General features: G+C 33.6%; 1 protein-coding gene across 6 annotated transcripts in view; it reads left to right on the top strand.

Annotated features, from left to right (window-relative positions):
* The window catches only part of Itgb8 (integrin subunit beta 8), a 101,017-nt gene that overhangs the window by 42,662 nt on the left and 43,796 nt on the right, over nt 1-14,559 (top strand). For all 6 annotated transcript variants that reach the window (XM_021254136.2, XM_087206679.1, XM_004839576.3 and 3 more), the window contains one exon: nt 13,916-14,162. In XM_021254136.2, coding sequence (XP_021109795.1) covers nt 13,916-14,162 — 247 coding nt within the window. The remainder of the gene's footprint in view (nt 1-13,915; nt 14,163-14,559) is intronic.

Raw genomic sequence — 14,559 nt, 5'->3', positions numbered from 1 at the left:
GCAATGCACACTCCTGTTTCTCCATTCTTCATTTTCCTTCAACAAGTTCTTCATATTAAGGGAATTTTTAAAAGCATGCCTTGATATTTGGTGGTGAAATAAAAGGAAGAACAGTAAAATAATTCAACTTAATTAGTAAGCTGGATGTCTTTGTTCATGAGTGTCCAACGTTTTGGCTTGCCTGGTCCACAATGAGTGGAATTGTCTTGGGCTACTTTTAAAATATATAACATAGCAAATATATATAAGTAACAAAGCTATATATGTTACGTCTATTATACATCTGGTTTTATTTCAACTGAGTGTAGTAAGCACCGGAGGAGGAGTTAGTACTGCACTCCACCTTCCCTTCCCCTACACAACCTTCAGTTGTCTGCTATGCAGACCATATTCCAGCACTATGGAATCAAGTAATGAAAAATATCTCTAACAATTACAGAATAATGGTAAACATTTACAGTCTTGTACAATCGCATTACTAGTTCTCCATGGTCACGTGCCATTTGCTATCTGCAGGTTAGACAATCCAGTTTAGTTTGTTTGGCTGCCATAACAAAATCACATACACTGGGTGGCATAAATAATGTCAATATATTTTCTCATAATTTTAGAAAGTACTATTGGCTGGGAAGTCCAAGATCGAGGTGTCAGCTCACTCCCATAACCTCATCTAAACCTAATTATCTCCAAAGGGACACATCTCCCAAAATCTCAATTAGGAATTAAAACTTCCAGCATATGAATCTGAGGGAGATATAATTCACTCCATAGTACTTGATATATAAAGTATCATTTTAAAGTCCATACAAATTTTATTTCAATTTATCATATTTTAGACAAGAAAACTCAGTTCCAAAAAGTGAAAACATTTTATAGGCTAATATCTTTAAGCACAATGCAACAAATTTTGAAATCAACATAAAAAAGATAAATATCAAAGAACAGCAAAATTAAGAAAAAACTCTCCTAAATAATTCTATTTACAAGAACAAAACAAAACTCCAATCATAGACTAATTATAACAATAACAAAATACATCAAAATACATAGGATGTGGCTGAAATTATTCTTAGGAAAACACAAATATTTAAATTCTCTTATTAAAAAAGAATGAATACAGATGAACTAAGGATCCAGCAAAATAGGAGCAGCAAAAATAAAATAACCATAAAAAAACAAAGGGAAAGAGTTCATAAAGTAACAATATAAACAAAAAAATTAATGAAATGCAAAATAAAAATTAAAAGTCCAAATTAATTTATAAATCCAAGAGCTGGTTCTCTGTAAAGCCCAATAAAATAAATAAATTGTGCACAAATCTAATTAAGAAAAGAGGACAAAAACAACCTAGTTATATAAACAGTAGCCACAGAAACAAGTATTTAAAAAGAAAATATAACCCCCCAAATATGTGATAAAATGTTTAAATCTTGATAATATAGACAATTTGGGGGAAAATATATATGTCTAAAATTGATTCCAGAGAAATTTAAAATACATAGAAGTTTAAAAATTATTAGTATTTATAATTATAAACATACCCTTAATAAAATAAGAAATACTCCTTAATGACATTAATTCTAAATGTTTTTATCATAAGAAATGTTTCATTCAAACATTCAAGGAACATATTGTCTTTATTTCTTATAAATTAGATAGATTTAGAAAAGGCCAAGAAGTTACTCAGTTGTTACAAGGTTAGTATAATCCTACTATCAAATCTTTAATAAAATTTTAGCAAATCAAATCAGATTGTATATGCTAAGAGCAGTATCACAAAATAAATTAGCTTAAATTAATGAAGCAAAGGTGTTTTATTTTTGTAATTAATATGTTTTTTATCTCAGTCTGAGAAAAATAGATAAAACATTGTTATCTCAATGGATAACTGAAAAATTATTCAATGAAATTTAAAGCCCATTCCTGGCCCTACAGTTATACTACTTCCCTACTATATATGTTAAAATTCTTCTGAAGGTTTGCATAAATACAATTAGATAAGAAAGCCACAAAAGGGTTATAAATATTTTTAAAAGATAAAGCAAAATAACAATATATATCTAACTATAAAATCCAAATAAATCAAAGTGCTTATTGATTTTTTGCTACAGCCCATTGTATTAAAAAATAATAAATTATCTATTTAATATAAAAGATAATAAAACAAGATGAATTCATAGGAACAACTTAAAATGTAAACTGTCTAGGAATAAACTTTTATTGAAAAATGTGTAGGACCCATCATGTTACCTAAAAGAAAATCTGAAGAGAGAAGAATTTAACATTTCAGAATAGAAAAATAATATTATAATAATAGTTCTCTGTAAACAGATTTTATAAATATATCAAAGTTCAAGTGAATCAATAAATTCCGATGCAGTTGTTTTTAATGAATTAAAACTCATTGTGCATGCATCTTTAAATATAACACCATATTTCTGTAGGATACACTGCTAGAAATAGACATGGTAGGTTGTCAGTCAGCTTACCATCATGGTGACAAAATATTTGAGAAAATCAACTTAAAAGGAAGATGTATTCTGGCTCATTATTTCAGATGATTCAGCCCATGGTGGCTTAGCACTGTTGCTTCTGGGCCAGTGGCAAAGCAGTACATCACGGCAGAAACATGTGGCCTAGGAAACTAATTCATCTCAAGGTGGCCATGATGCACCAAGAGAAACAGGAAGGCACTAGGGTCCCAATATGGCCTTCAAGGGCACATCCTCCAATCACCTAACTTCCACAACTAGGCCTCTCCTCTTAGAAATCCCACTGCCTCCCAACACAGCCATAAGTAGTTCAAGCCTTCAACATATTGACCATTTAAGATCCAAACCATAACACTAAGCCAAATGTATGTAAATTTATTTAGGTTTAATGCCATATAATTCACAAGAAATATTGAGGTTGTTTAGCCTTACATGAATCAATCTTGCCTATTTTCATTTTTAATATTTTCAGTTTGTTAAGTGTAACTAGTCCATTAGTTGTTTTCTTTTGCCTTTATGCTAACTAGAAAACTTGAACATATTTCTAAGCTTTTGAGCCATCTTTGTTTTATGAGCCATCTTTGTCTTTTATCAGTGTGATTTTGCTCTCCATAAAAAATTTATTTTAATTAAATGCTAATGTTCAGCAGATTATCATACAAGAAGCTTATCATATATTATTTACCTTTAATGGATGTGGCTGTACCCTTAAAATGTCTTATTCATTTTTTTCAGGTTTTATTTTTATTAGTACATACTTGCAGTACATAATGGTTACTTTCCTTGTGGGGAGTTGGGAGATGTACATAACACATCTTAATTCTTTTTTCATCTCCTTTCCATTCACTCCCTCACCCTTCCCTCCACTTCTTGATCCCCTTTCCATTTGAAAAAGATCTGCCTCCTTACTTCCTATTATCTATCTTTTTTATTTTGCCTTTTATTTATATTTTTTCCCATTAAGGTTATTGGTACATTTTAGGTATAAAATACAGTTGCATTAATCATTGGGATCTTGTACCTTTACATGAGTATCTTGGTTCTTATTTCTTTTCCCCTTCCCCTGCCCTCCTTCACCCCCTCCACCCTTCAGTATTTGCAAAGACTTTGTTTCCAATTTTTTCCTTTTCTCATATTTTTCCTTTTCCCTTCTTTCCTTTCCCCTACCTCTCCCACTTCCCCTGCTCCCTTAGACCTTTTCTTCCTATCACACAATATCAATTATACATTTTTAAAATTACAATATCAACATCTAGGAGATATTACCACAGATTTTACAGAATTCAAAAGGATATAGAAAGCATATTTCAAAAATCTTTTTTGAAATTAATTTGACAACTTCTAAGAAGTACCTTGGAAGACAAATTAATGAAACTAACTCTGGAGGAAATATAAAATTTGAATAGCACCTATTAAAGAAAGTATATTCCTAGCTTGAAAACTTACCTATATGACAACAACAGGCTCATATACATTTTAATGATAAATTATATCAAACATTTAAAACAGAAAAGAAAAAGGAACACTTCACCCCTCATTTTAGGAAATCAACATTGTGCTAATCCTAAAACTGGATAAAGATAATAGATGAAAAAGTATGAACATAGATAAAAATTTGTTTAACAGAATGAGCTATTAGAAGTCAGATCTGGCAGGATGTAGAAAGTGGTTTTATTATAGGGCTGGCAGTGTTGGTTCAACATTGGAAGATCCACCCCCAAAAGTCATCATTTTAACAGAGGAAAGAAAAAGCCATATGATCCTGTCACTAGTTGGAGAAAAAGTATTGGACTAAGTTCTACAGCTGTTCGTAGTAAAAGCTATCAGGAGATTAGAAGTAGAACAGAACCTTCTCAACAGATTAAAGACATGTACTCCATACTTTCAGCAAAAAGGCCTTATATGAATGGAAAAGATACAATGCTTTCTCCTTAAGGTGGGGAACAAGGGCAAATACACCTATTCTTCATCTGTCCATTAAACTTTGAAACATAGGCCTAAACCAAAATAGTCTGGCAATAAAATGACACAATTAGGATAGGATTGGCAAGGTCGGCGCAAAATCTTTATATGTAGATGAAATGATCATCTACAGAAAAAATACTAAGAAATCTCTAGGAGCCCCTAGAACTTGTATTTGTATTTAGCAGGATTAGAAAACACAAGGTATATATAAAAATTCAGGTCTATGTATAGTTGCTATAAATGAAGAATTGGATATTGAAATTTAAAAGTTATGTAGGAGCACAAAGGATGTAGAAAAGTAAAAAGAAAAATAAAAAGAAAAAACATTGTTGGAAGACATTTAGTACCTAATTTTAAGACTTCCTCTTAAGCTACAGTAATCAAGGCAGTGTTGGTATAAGGAAAGACATATAGATTATTGGAATAAAGCAGAAAATCTAGAAATAGAACCACTCATATATGGTCCATTAAGTTTTGAAAGATTATTTAACGTTAACATTTTTTAGAATATAAATTCAATTCAAGAGCCGAGGAAAAGATAGTGTTTTCAGCAAATGGCTCTAGAACACCTAGTATCCACATATAAAAAATTAACCTCAATCCTTTATTTCCATACATAAAAATAACTTGAAAGGATCTATGAATCTAAATATGAAAGACTAAGACTATGAAACTTTAAGAAGAAATTATAAGGGAAAAGGTTTATGAATTTAGGGTAGGCAAGAATGTCCTAGGATACAAAAAACATGATGTATTAAAGGAAAAACTTATAAATGAGATTCCATCAAAATTTAGAACTTTAAATGACATTGTTAAAATGAAAAGTAGTCCTTAAAGAGACCATATTTACAATGCATATAACCTATGAACAAAATATATAAAGAACTCTTACAGCTCATTAATAGACAACCCAATTAAAAAGTAGGCACAAGAAGATGATAAATAGCCAGTACAGCACAAGGAAAGGTGTGCAACACTAGAATCAGAAAAATACTAATCAGTATAATAACAAGATTGAATTATACATTCATTAGGGAGATGAAGTTAAAAGTTTTAAAAGCCTTGTCATGACTTTTTGTTGGAATCTCACACTTTTAGTTTAATTTGTCATGCCCAACAGATTCATTCTGCTGGGCTTCCAGGGGTTGTGATCCTCATTGTCTTTTCCTAGGATATTGTCTAAAATTTTTTGGAGTGCTGGTTTGGTATTCATGAAGTTCCTAAGGTGCTTGTTATCATGAAAGTATCTTATTTCTCCATCAGTTTTTAAAGATAGCTTTGCAGGGTACATCAATCTGGGTTGGAGGCTGTTTTCCCTTAGGGCTTGAAATACATCACTCCAAGCTCTTCTTGCCTTGAGCATTTGTGCTGAGAAGTCTGCTGTGATTCTGATGGGCTTTCCTTTGTATGTGATTTGTTTCTTTTCTCTCACTGCTTGTAGAATTTTGTTCTTCTGTTGGGTTTCTGGAATCCTAACTATTATATGCCTATGTGTAGATGTTTTTTGATCAAGGCTAGTTGGAATCCCATATGCCTCATTTATCTGTATGTCAAGTTCTTTTCCCCTCCTTGGGAAGTTTTCTGCCATCACTTCTGTGAACAATTTTTTATGTTATCTGCACTCTCTCCTGTTTCTTCATTGACTCTGATCAGTCTTATGTTATTCTGCTTTGCATTGTCTAGCAGCTGCTGGATTGATTTCTCGTGGTCCCTTATAAGTTTAAAGCAATTTTTCTTTTACTGGTCACTAATTGCAATCTTATCTTCTATATCTGAAATTCTATCCTCACATTGGTTCATTCTGCTGCATAGACTTTCAATGGAGTTTCTAATCTCCTGGAAATCTGTCTGCATCTGTTTTATGGATTCCATTTGTTTCCTATGTTGGGATTCCATCATGTTCCTCAGCTCCTCTATTTTTTTATCTGTGTCCTCTTTAGATTTATTAATCATGTATTTCACTACAGGCACAATCTCTGCTGTTATGTGAGAAATTATTTCTGATTTCATTTTTTCCAGATCCTCTTTTGTTGCCAGTTCAGGGAGTCCAGGTGGTTGAGTATCAGATTGTTCCATCTCATTTCCCTTTGAGGTTGCTGTAGGTGATCTGGAAGTCTATTTTTGAGGCTTTTTAATGTGTCTTCTCATTTCGACGGGGGGAGGGGGGGATGCTGCTGACACCTGTGTTGCTTACCTCCTCTACCCTGGGAGCAGTGGAATGGAGGCCGGGGAGCCTCCTCCTGGGTGCTGGGATTGACTCACCTCCTCTGCCCTTGGAGCAGTGGAATGGCAGCCAGGCCTTTTATTTATATTTTCAGTTTTGAAACTATTTGAGATTTGACATCTGATCTGAGTTACATCTTTCTACTCATGTGTTACATTTAATGCATACACTTCAATGAATTTGGCTTTTCTCCCTTTGTAAATATAATGTTTTAGTTTTCTGAGACTACAGATTAACAATTCAAAAGCTGGGAAAAGGTTTCAGTGCTGTAGATAAGAAATGATAAAGATCATGAGGCAAGAGGAAACCAGATAGATGTGACAGATGATGGGAAGGTGGAATCATTAGGGTTGGTAATTGGTGGGCCCCTGGAATCTGGCTCAAATAATTTAAGAAGGTAGGGGACACTCACCTCAATGGAAGGACTGGTGTTCTGTTCAAAATGGGACTACTTGAGGCTGAAGCTCAAGGAACAGCTACAGTAAGAGACAGAAAAGTGTTGGAGAAATCAATAGGAGATAGAAAGTGAAGTCAATATGGATGTAGTTAAAGGATTAAGAGAATGAAATGAGAAATGCTTAATTTTGTTTTAGTCACTATGAGGCTTGATTTTATTCCATTTCTCACTATTTGAATGACTGTATGCAAATTAGCCTAATTGTTTAAAGTGTATAAATCATTTTTCCAACATAGCTATGAGCTCTTTAATGGCAGAATTGTACTTTATAATCCCCAGATGTAGCAATTACTTATTAAAATAAGATGAAAACTAAACCATGAATTTTGACATTAAAGACATACCAGCTTTGTAGCCTACCATGATGTAAGCTGTATTTTACCAACTTCAGTTATATGGAACATGAGTCCAGGGTATAAAAGTATTTTCCTAAATCATACAGGAGTTGAAGACTTGATATAATGCAAAAGTATAAACTATATTTATTCTCTAATGTTAACTTTGATCTATTTATAAATTATCACGTTATTCTTATCTGATAAAAATTCATGTTGTTCAATATAGTATCTCTTAATTTTTAATTCATCATGGCTACTTTTTTTAAGAACATGTACTGGCTAGATTCCTCTAAAGAAGGACTATACTTAAAATTGAATATTATAAATGGAGATGAAAATGACATTTTCTTTCACTTTTTACTCTTTAAACCTTACCTTTAAAAAACATTTTACCTATAGGGCCAGGCTTTAGCTCAGTGGTTCCGCTGCCTGCCTCACAAGAACAAAGTCCCAAGTTCAATCCCCAGTACCAAAAAAAAAAAAAAAAGAATTTTACCTATAAATCTTATGGAAAAATTAATGATCTTAGTTGATGTTCTCTAAAAACAATAATATTAAATCTTTAGGAAGATAGAAGAGAAGGAAATTCTCTAATTTTAATTCAGAAATAATACAACGTATTATATATGATAAAGATTGGTATAGCCTATATACCTTACTAATTTAAGAAAATGTTGCACACTTGTTTCATTTTAATATTATAAGAAAAATGTCTTCAGTATAGTTAAATTTAAATTTAAGTGTTATCAAGATTCCCATTCTCTCTTGACTTCAGAATTAAAAAAAAAAAAAGAAAGTCAACATTTTAACTCCAGCTCCTGGCACACATCCCATTCAATTCTCCCCAGATTTAGAAATGGGCTGGAGTTTGTGTCTTTCTATCTTAAACCAATCCTACTTGGGGGAACTTTCCCTTCCCCTACTCAAATGTATTGAGTAAACATCAGCCTCTTTTTCTTCCTCCTACCGTTTTTTACATTTTCTTATCGTTTTTCAATTTCATCTTATGCAGAACACTTTTCCATTCTCTGTTCTTAGTGTCCAGTCATATTTGTTGTGGCCAGTACATTAGAGATGCTCACATCATTATCCGAGTTGTTTAAAACTCATTCTAACCCTGTTGTTTCTTTGGGCTATTCAAACCAATCACTGGCATTAGCTAGAAGTAGGTCATCAACTTTCCTCCAACTCCTGTTTCTCATTCTATGTCACAGACTTACTTCTTCCCTTTGAAGTTAATTGAAAGAAATAAGGATCTGATCATTCAGAACTGGAAAAGATATGAGGAGAGAGCATTCCTGAAAATAATACATGTAGTACCATGAACATTTTGGGACCAGCTGATACTCTTTCCTCTTAAAGAAACACTAAACTCCCTGCATTGTGGGAAAGAAGTCCTAGGGCCTTTTGAAATGCCATACAAAAGTGTGTTTCAAGCATGGAGTAGTTACCGAATAACTACCCAGTGAGTGATCATGCATGTGCCAAACGCAGGGGCTTCAGAGGTGAAGAAACAGTTCTTACCCTAATGTTGCTAGATTAGATTCTACTCTAGGAATACTAATAGTAGCAATTAATAACACACATGTATTTACTGTATACCAAATAATATGCTAAATATTCTACCAAGCTACCTCCTGTAGTACTTTTTAGCCACTAGCAGAAGATAAAGATGCCTTGTCTGGAATCTCATAATTATAAGGTATATAATATATATACACACCATATAATATATATATAATATAATATATATATGGAAATTGCCATGGAAACACAGGGGCGTGACATTGGCCCAGTTCAGAAAAGAGCAGATTCCTGAGCAGTGCCTTGAAGTAGTAATTACATGAAGTAGGGAGTTTAGGACACCACTGCCAGAGGAAGGAACATAAGCAAGGGATGGGAATATGTACTTGTGGAATGTAAGTGGGGGCATTTACAAAACATGTAGTTTTGTATTGGTAGAGCTAAATATGCAGGTAGAATCAAGGTTATTAGGCACTTTATTTAATCTGCCATGTTTAGTCACTTGAACATTAGCTACTGATGGAGAGCTATTGACATATTCTAGGCAGACAGTGACATAGGCAATTTTAAGCTTCAAAAAAATGGACTCCAAGGTGTAGACAGTAATTGTAGGAAAGTGGAAATACAGAGGAAGACAAATGAAGATACCATGGAAATTATAAAAAAGAATTAAATGCATATCTGGATTTTGTGATTTAAACTCCAGGGGATAAAAGGAAAATTGGGAAGCCCTACATCCAGGAGAATATGAATATATTTTAAAGAAATTCACATAAACACACACTCAGATTATTCACATTTACCTGTCTTTCAAAAATATAAAGCTGTTGAAAAGAAGGAAGTACCGGTATCATGGTAAAAAAGAACATGAAACAAAAAAAAAGAACTGAGTCATCACCAGAATCTCAGTCTCATCATAGAAAATTACTCATTATTTTCTGTGATTGTTAAAGATATGAGAAACAAAAACGAAGTAATCATTACCTTTTATCTCCAATACCTCAAGCCTCTATAGTGACAAGAGCAGCTATAATTAACTTCATGTGAAATAAAAGGGGCATACTGACTTTTATATCTTTTATTAAATTCCAATCTAAATGTTAGTCCATGGCACCTTATAACTCAAAATATGTGAAGAATACACTCCAGTCAAGTTTATTCTTATTAATGTAAAAAGAAATCTCACTGAATTGTTACTAATAAAACCTGATGCTTGGAATATTCCAGATAGTTTTAAAGTAGTAATAGACATGTGTTGAACATGGATTGTAAAAATTTAATGAAATTCTTTAGATAAAATTACCTTGTAAACTATGCATTACCCCTGAGGAGGCGCATTTGGAAGAAGGGTTATTCTTGTAGGAAGATTTCCCTCCCTTCTTCAACATTCCCAGGCTCTTTATTTTAAATGATTGAATATAACTAAGAGTATGGTCTCCCTTAGGGAAGAATACAGTGGTTTATCAAAATAGTTCTGCTGTTGTTTTCACATGGCCACCTCACTTTCCCCAGTAGTTCCTGTGGTAGCAAACTTAGGCCCAATGGTGGAAAGTGAAGACTTGCCTGGACACCCTGAAACAGGTCATAACATTTCCTTAATTAAATAATGCTCATGTTTCATTCTATTTCTAACCTCAAATTATGCCTATGCACCTTGTCCAGTGTAGTGGTTTCATAATGACATTCTACAAAATGTTCAGATAGTCAAATAATAAAATTCTAAAATTCCCAAAATTGCAGCAAAAACCTCACATCATTTTGAACATCACAAGAAATTTGAAGTTCAAAATATTTTGATTAAAATTAAAAGATATGCCACACACAAATACTCAAATGAATGATCGAAGGAATTAAAGTCCAATATCAAATTATCTGACTATGTGATTTTTAAAAAAATTCTAGCCTAAAGCTTTTCATCCCCATCTTTTGAACCTGCTTTATCTCAGTATCTATATGGATTCTTGATACCAGGGTGAGACTGAGATCTTTCTTTAGCTAAATCTTGAATATTTTTAAAGGGAGATTAATAGTTTCGCCAACATTTTAATAGCTTAATTCAATTTTAATTTCATTGCAGGCCCCTATATGTCTCACTTTTAAAAAGATTTTACAGTTAATGGAATAAACCAGATTTTCATACCATAGGCCCATGCCAACTCAACTTAAAAACAAGCCAATCCCAAGCTGTTTAGTAGCTCCTTTAGACCAAATTATGTTTCCAGATCTAAGAATGTGCTCTAGTCCAAAGATAATTCCTAAAGATATTGTCAGAGACTCAATAGTATTTAGAAGTTTCATAGTGATTTTTTCTTGGTTATATCAGTTATTCCTTGCCTGTTTTATAGAATCTATAAACACAATCTACTTCTGCATAGCTTTTAAAACTAGCATCAAGATAAATTTTCTTGTTAATAACTTCACAATGGTGACAGACACAGATATTAAGACATATTTTAGACATGTTTCTCTATGATCTGGTATGTTCCATAGCTTTTATGTCCTCTGCTCTGAGCTCTCTGTTGGTAGCACTCCAGTATGAACTATCCATGCTGTTTCTTGCTAGGGAATACCAGTGCCTAGAAAACCTGTCTCCAAGACTTTTTGCTCTCATATAATTATCCAACCCCAAGCCAGCTTGAGGTTGTGGGAAATATCTGAAGCTCATGTGCAAAGAATGGTAATCCAAGCCTGGCCCCTTCAGTTTCCTTAATAAAGTAGAATTTGGTATCAGCCTATCTAAGGCTACCTATCTTGAGCTGATACTTAGAGCTTGAACTTCATAAGTTTAGGGGGCTTGCAATGTAAAGTAGCATTTTATTGTTCTTTCCAGCAATGACTAAAAGACCTGTATATGGAAAGATTCTCTTTTCCCCATTATTGAAAATTTATCTTACTAAGGCTTTCACCCATGCTAAAGACTTCAACTGATCCAGGTACCTGTGATAAGGCTGGCATCTGGATCATCCAAAATCAAGCCATTGTAGGCTGTATGCTTAAATCCTGACTATTTGACAAGGCTTCTTCACAGTTTCTTCTTTGCTGAGGCCAGTGAGACCAGAATTTGCTTGTAGGGTGCAAACAGATGGTATCTGCTGAGGTCCTCTGCGTGGCTAGTATCTGGCTGGAGTGCCTTGAATAACTTGGGTCTCCAAGGACTGGGATTTTGCTGATGCTATACAGACTCTTGCCATTTTACTTAGGTCACCAACCCATACTTTTGCTGAGGCCCCTGCACAATATGCTGAATGTTTGCTGCTTCTAGCAGTGCCTCTTCAAAAACAGCCAGCTATTCATTTCTAGACAGCACCCTCATAAATTGCAGTGATTCACCAAAATTAAAATACCAAGTGGCCAGTGCCTAAGGCCTTCAGCCATATGCCCAAGTCAACTGTTTAAAAAGACAACTACATAACTTATGAATTTAAAATAAAAACACTGACGTACAGTTCAAACCCCTCTACATAAACTCTTCTGCCCAATTTGTTCTGTGTTTATTTCTCATTTGCTTGCCCTTGGTACCAGTTTCTAACATTCCCATTTCTACAGATAGGTCTCTCCACTAGAGGCCCAAAAGCTGAGCAGACCAAATCTTCTTTAAAGGCAGCTCAGCTCCTAAAGGGAAGGGGTGCTGGACTACATATGCTTCTACCAAACTGCTGAGCTGCCACAGTAGGTAAATTATACCAAAGAGGTTTACTGCACATAAAGAACATCAGGCATGAATAAATACCCTCTTTCTCTTGTAATTATTATTATGTGGCATTAAAACTTTACTAATTTTTAGATTAGGTGATTCAACTGGAAAACATCTGATTTGTGAAACAATTGAAAAGAAAATACTGATACTTTTAAGTGCTTAATGATTTGGTCCACTTTAAGGGATTGTCCTAATAAGGAGTTCAGACTACCAATTATGTATACAAGTTGGAATTTTTAGAAATGCTTTCCATTCAACATATTCTTCATAGACAAATAATTATGACTTAAGATGCATTTGCTTTATTGTTTAAAAAGTAAAATTCACAAATTATAAATAGAAAACTTTTCCCAATATATTTTAAATTAAAAACAGACTTACCAACTCTGTAGGGTCCTCTGGGAATAACTCAGGTCCATGTACCGAATGATAATGTAACAGAAAACTAAATAAAACTGTTGCAGACAGCTGTCCTTGAGAAACTCCCCACACATTTCTCATTGGAGGTTATTTTGCTCTGGGCTCATGCCTTGCTTCTGTGATCCCTCCACTACACATATTTACTGAGCCCCTACTATGTGTAGGGCAAATATTCTCCAGATCTTTGCTGTGCCACCATAGAATACCTTTCTTTTCCTCATTTTTCTCATTAGCTAATTCATGATGAAATACTCATTATTTTGTATACCCTAAGGTATATCCAGTACCAGAGACTTCACATCTCATCTGTATTCAATCTTAAATATCTTTCTGGTTTGCTTGGAGTCATTGCATAATGGCAGCTACCTACATCCTCACTGGAGGCAGAATGCTACTGCTTTGCACTGTGCTTTTTTTTCTTATTCTCGGTACCAGAGATCGAACTCAGGACCTTGTGCTTGCTAGTCAGGCACGGTGCCACTGAGCTAAATCCCTGGCCCTGCACTATGCTTTTTTGGCTACTTAGGGCAATGGTTTATGTGATGATATCCTATAACATTTACATTGAGTTGGTTCATTTATTATTATCCCTGTCTGGCCTACAGAATTGTTAGATATGCATTGCAGAATATGAAGATTAATAAATTAGTTTTTTAGATGCCTTATAGAATCTTCCAGATTCCATAATGTACAAATTTGTGACATTTGTTCTAGATGTTAAAATGTGACCGAGTTTTTGACAGCTTATCCTGAGATATACAAAATGAAAACTACAGGATGTTTTTCTTTTTGATCTAGGATCTGAAGCTAATTTTATGATGAAAATTCATCCTCTGAAGAAATATCCTGTGGATCTTTATTATCTTGTTGATGTATCAGCATCAATGCACAATAACATAGAAAAATTAAATTCTGTTGGAAATGATTTATCTAGAAAAATGGCATTTTTCTCCCATGACTTCCGCCTTGGATTTGGCTCATACGTTGATAAAACCGTTTCACCATACATTAGCATCCACCCAGAGAGGATTCATAATCAGTGCAGGTATTTAATTTTTGGTGTGGATAATGCTAAATGAATTGTTGTCTTATAAAATTTCATTTTGTTCATATGTAAAGAATTTAGAAGGTTTTATAATTTTGTCTTATTAAATAAGAATCAAAAATATTTGAGGAGGAGGTGAAAACTATTATGTGCAGCTTGGGTTTGTTATTTTACATTTGTTAAAATATTATTTGCTCCCATTTTGTCATACATACAAAAAAGTCCTATCTCATATTAGTAACTTTTAATAAACTCCCAACACTCAGACATTGTATATATAAATACCTCTGTGGAAATTCTGTATTTCTCCTTTTTGATTGCTCCAAAATTGTTGAATTGAGATTTAGTACATTTTAAAGTATCTGTCTTGACGATAATGAGTCTCTCTCTCCACTAC

The sequence above is a fragment of the Heterocephalus glaber genome, unplaced genomic scaffold (assembly GCF_053883595.1).
Source record: "Heterocephalus glaber isolate CG9 unplaced genomic scaffold, H.glaber_assembly_v1.0 deba00000676, whole genome shotgun sequence".
NCBI classification, from domain to species: Eukaryota; Metazoa; Chordata; class Mammalia; order Rodentia; family Bathyergidae; genus Heterocephalus; species Heterocephalus glaber.
This window is presented reverse-complemented; position numbering and strand designations above follow the sequence as displayed.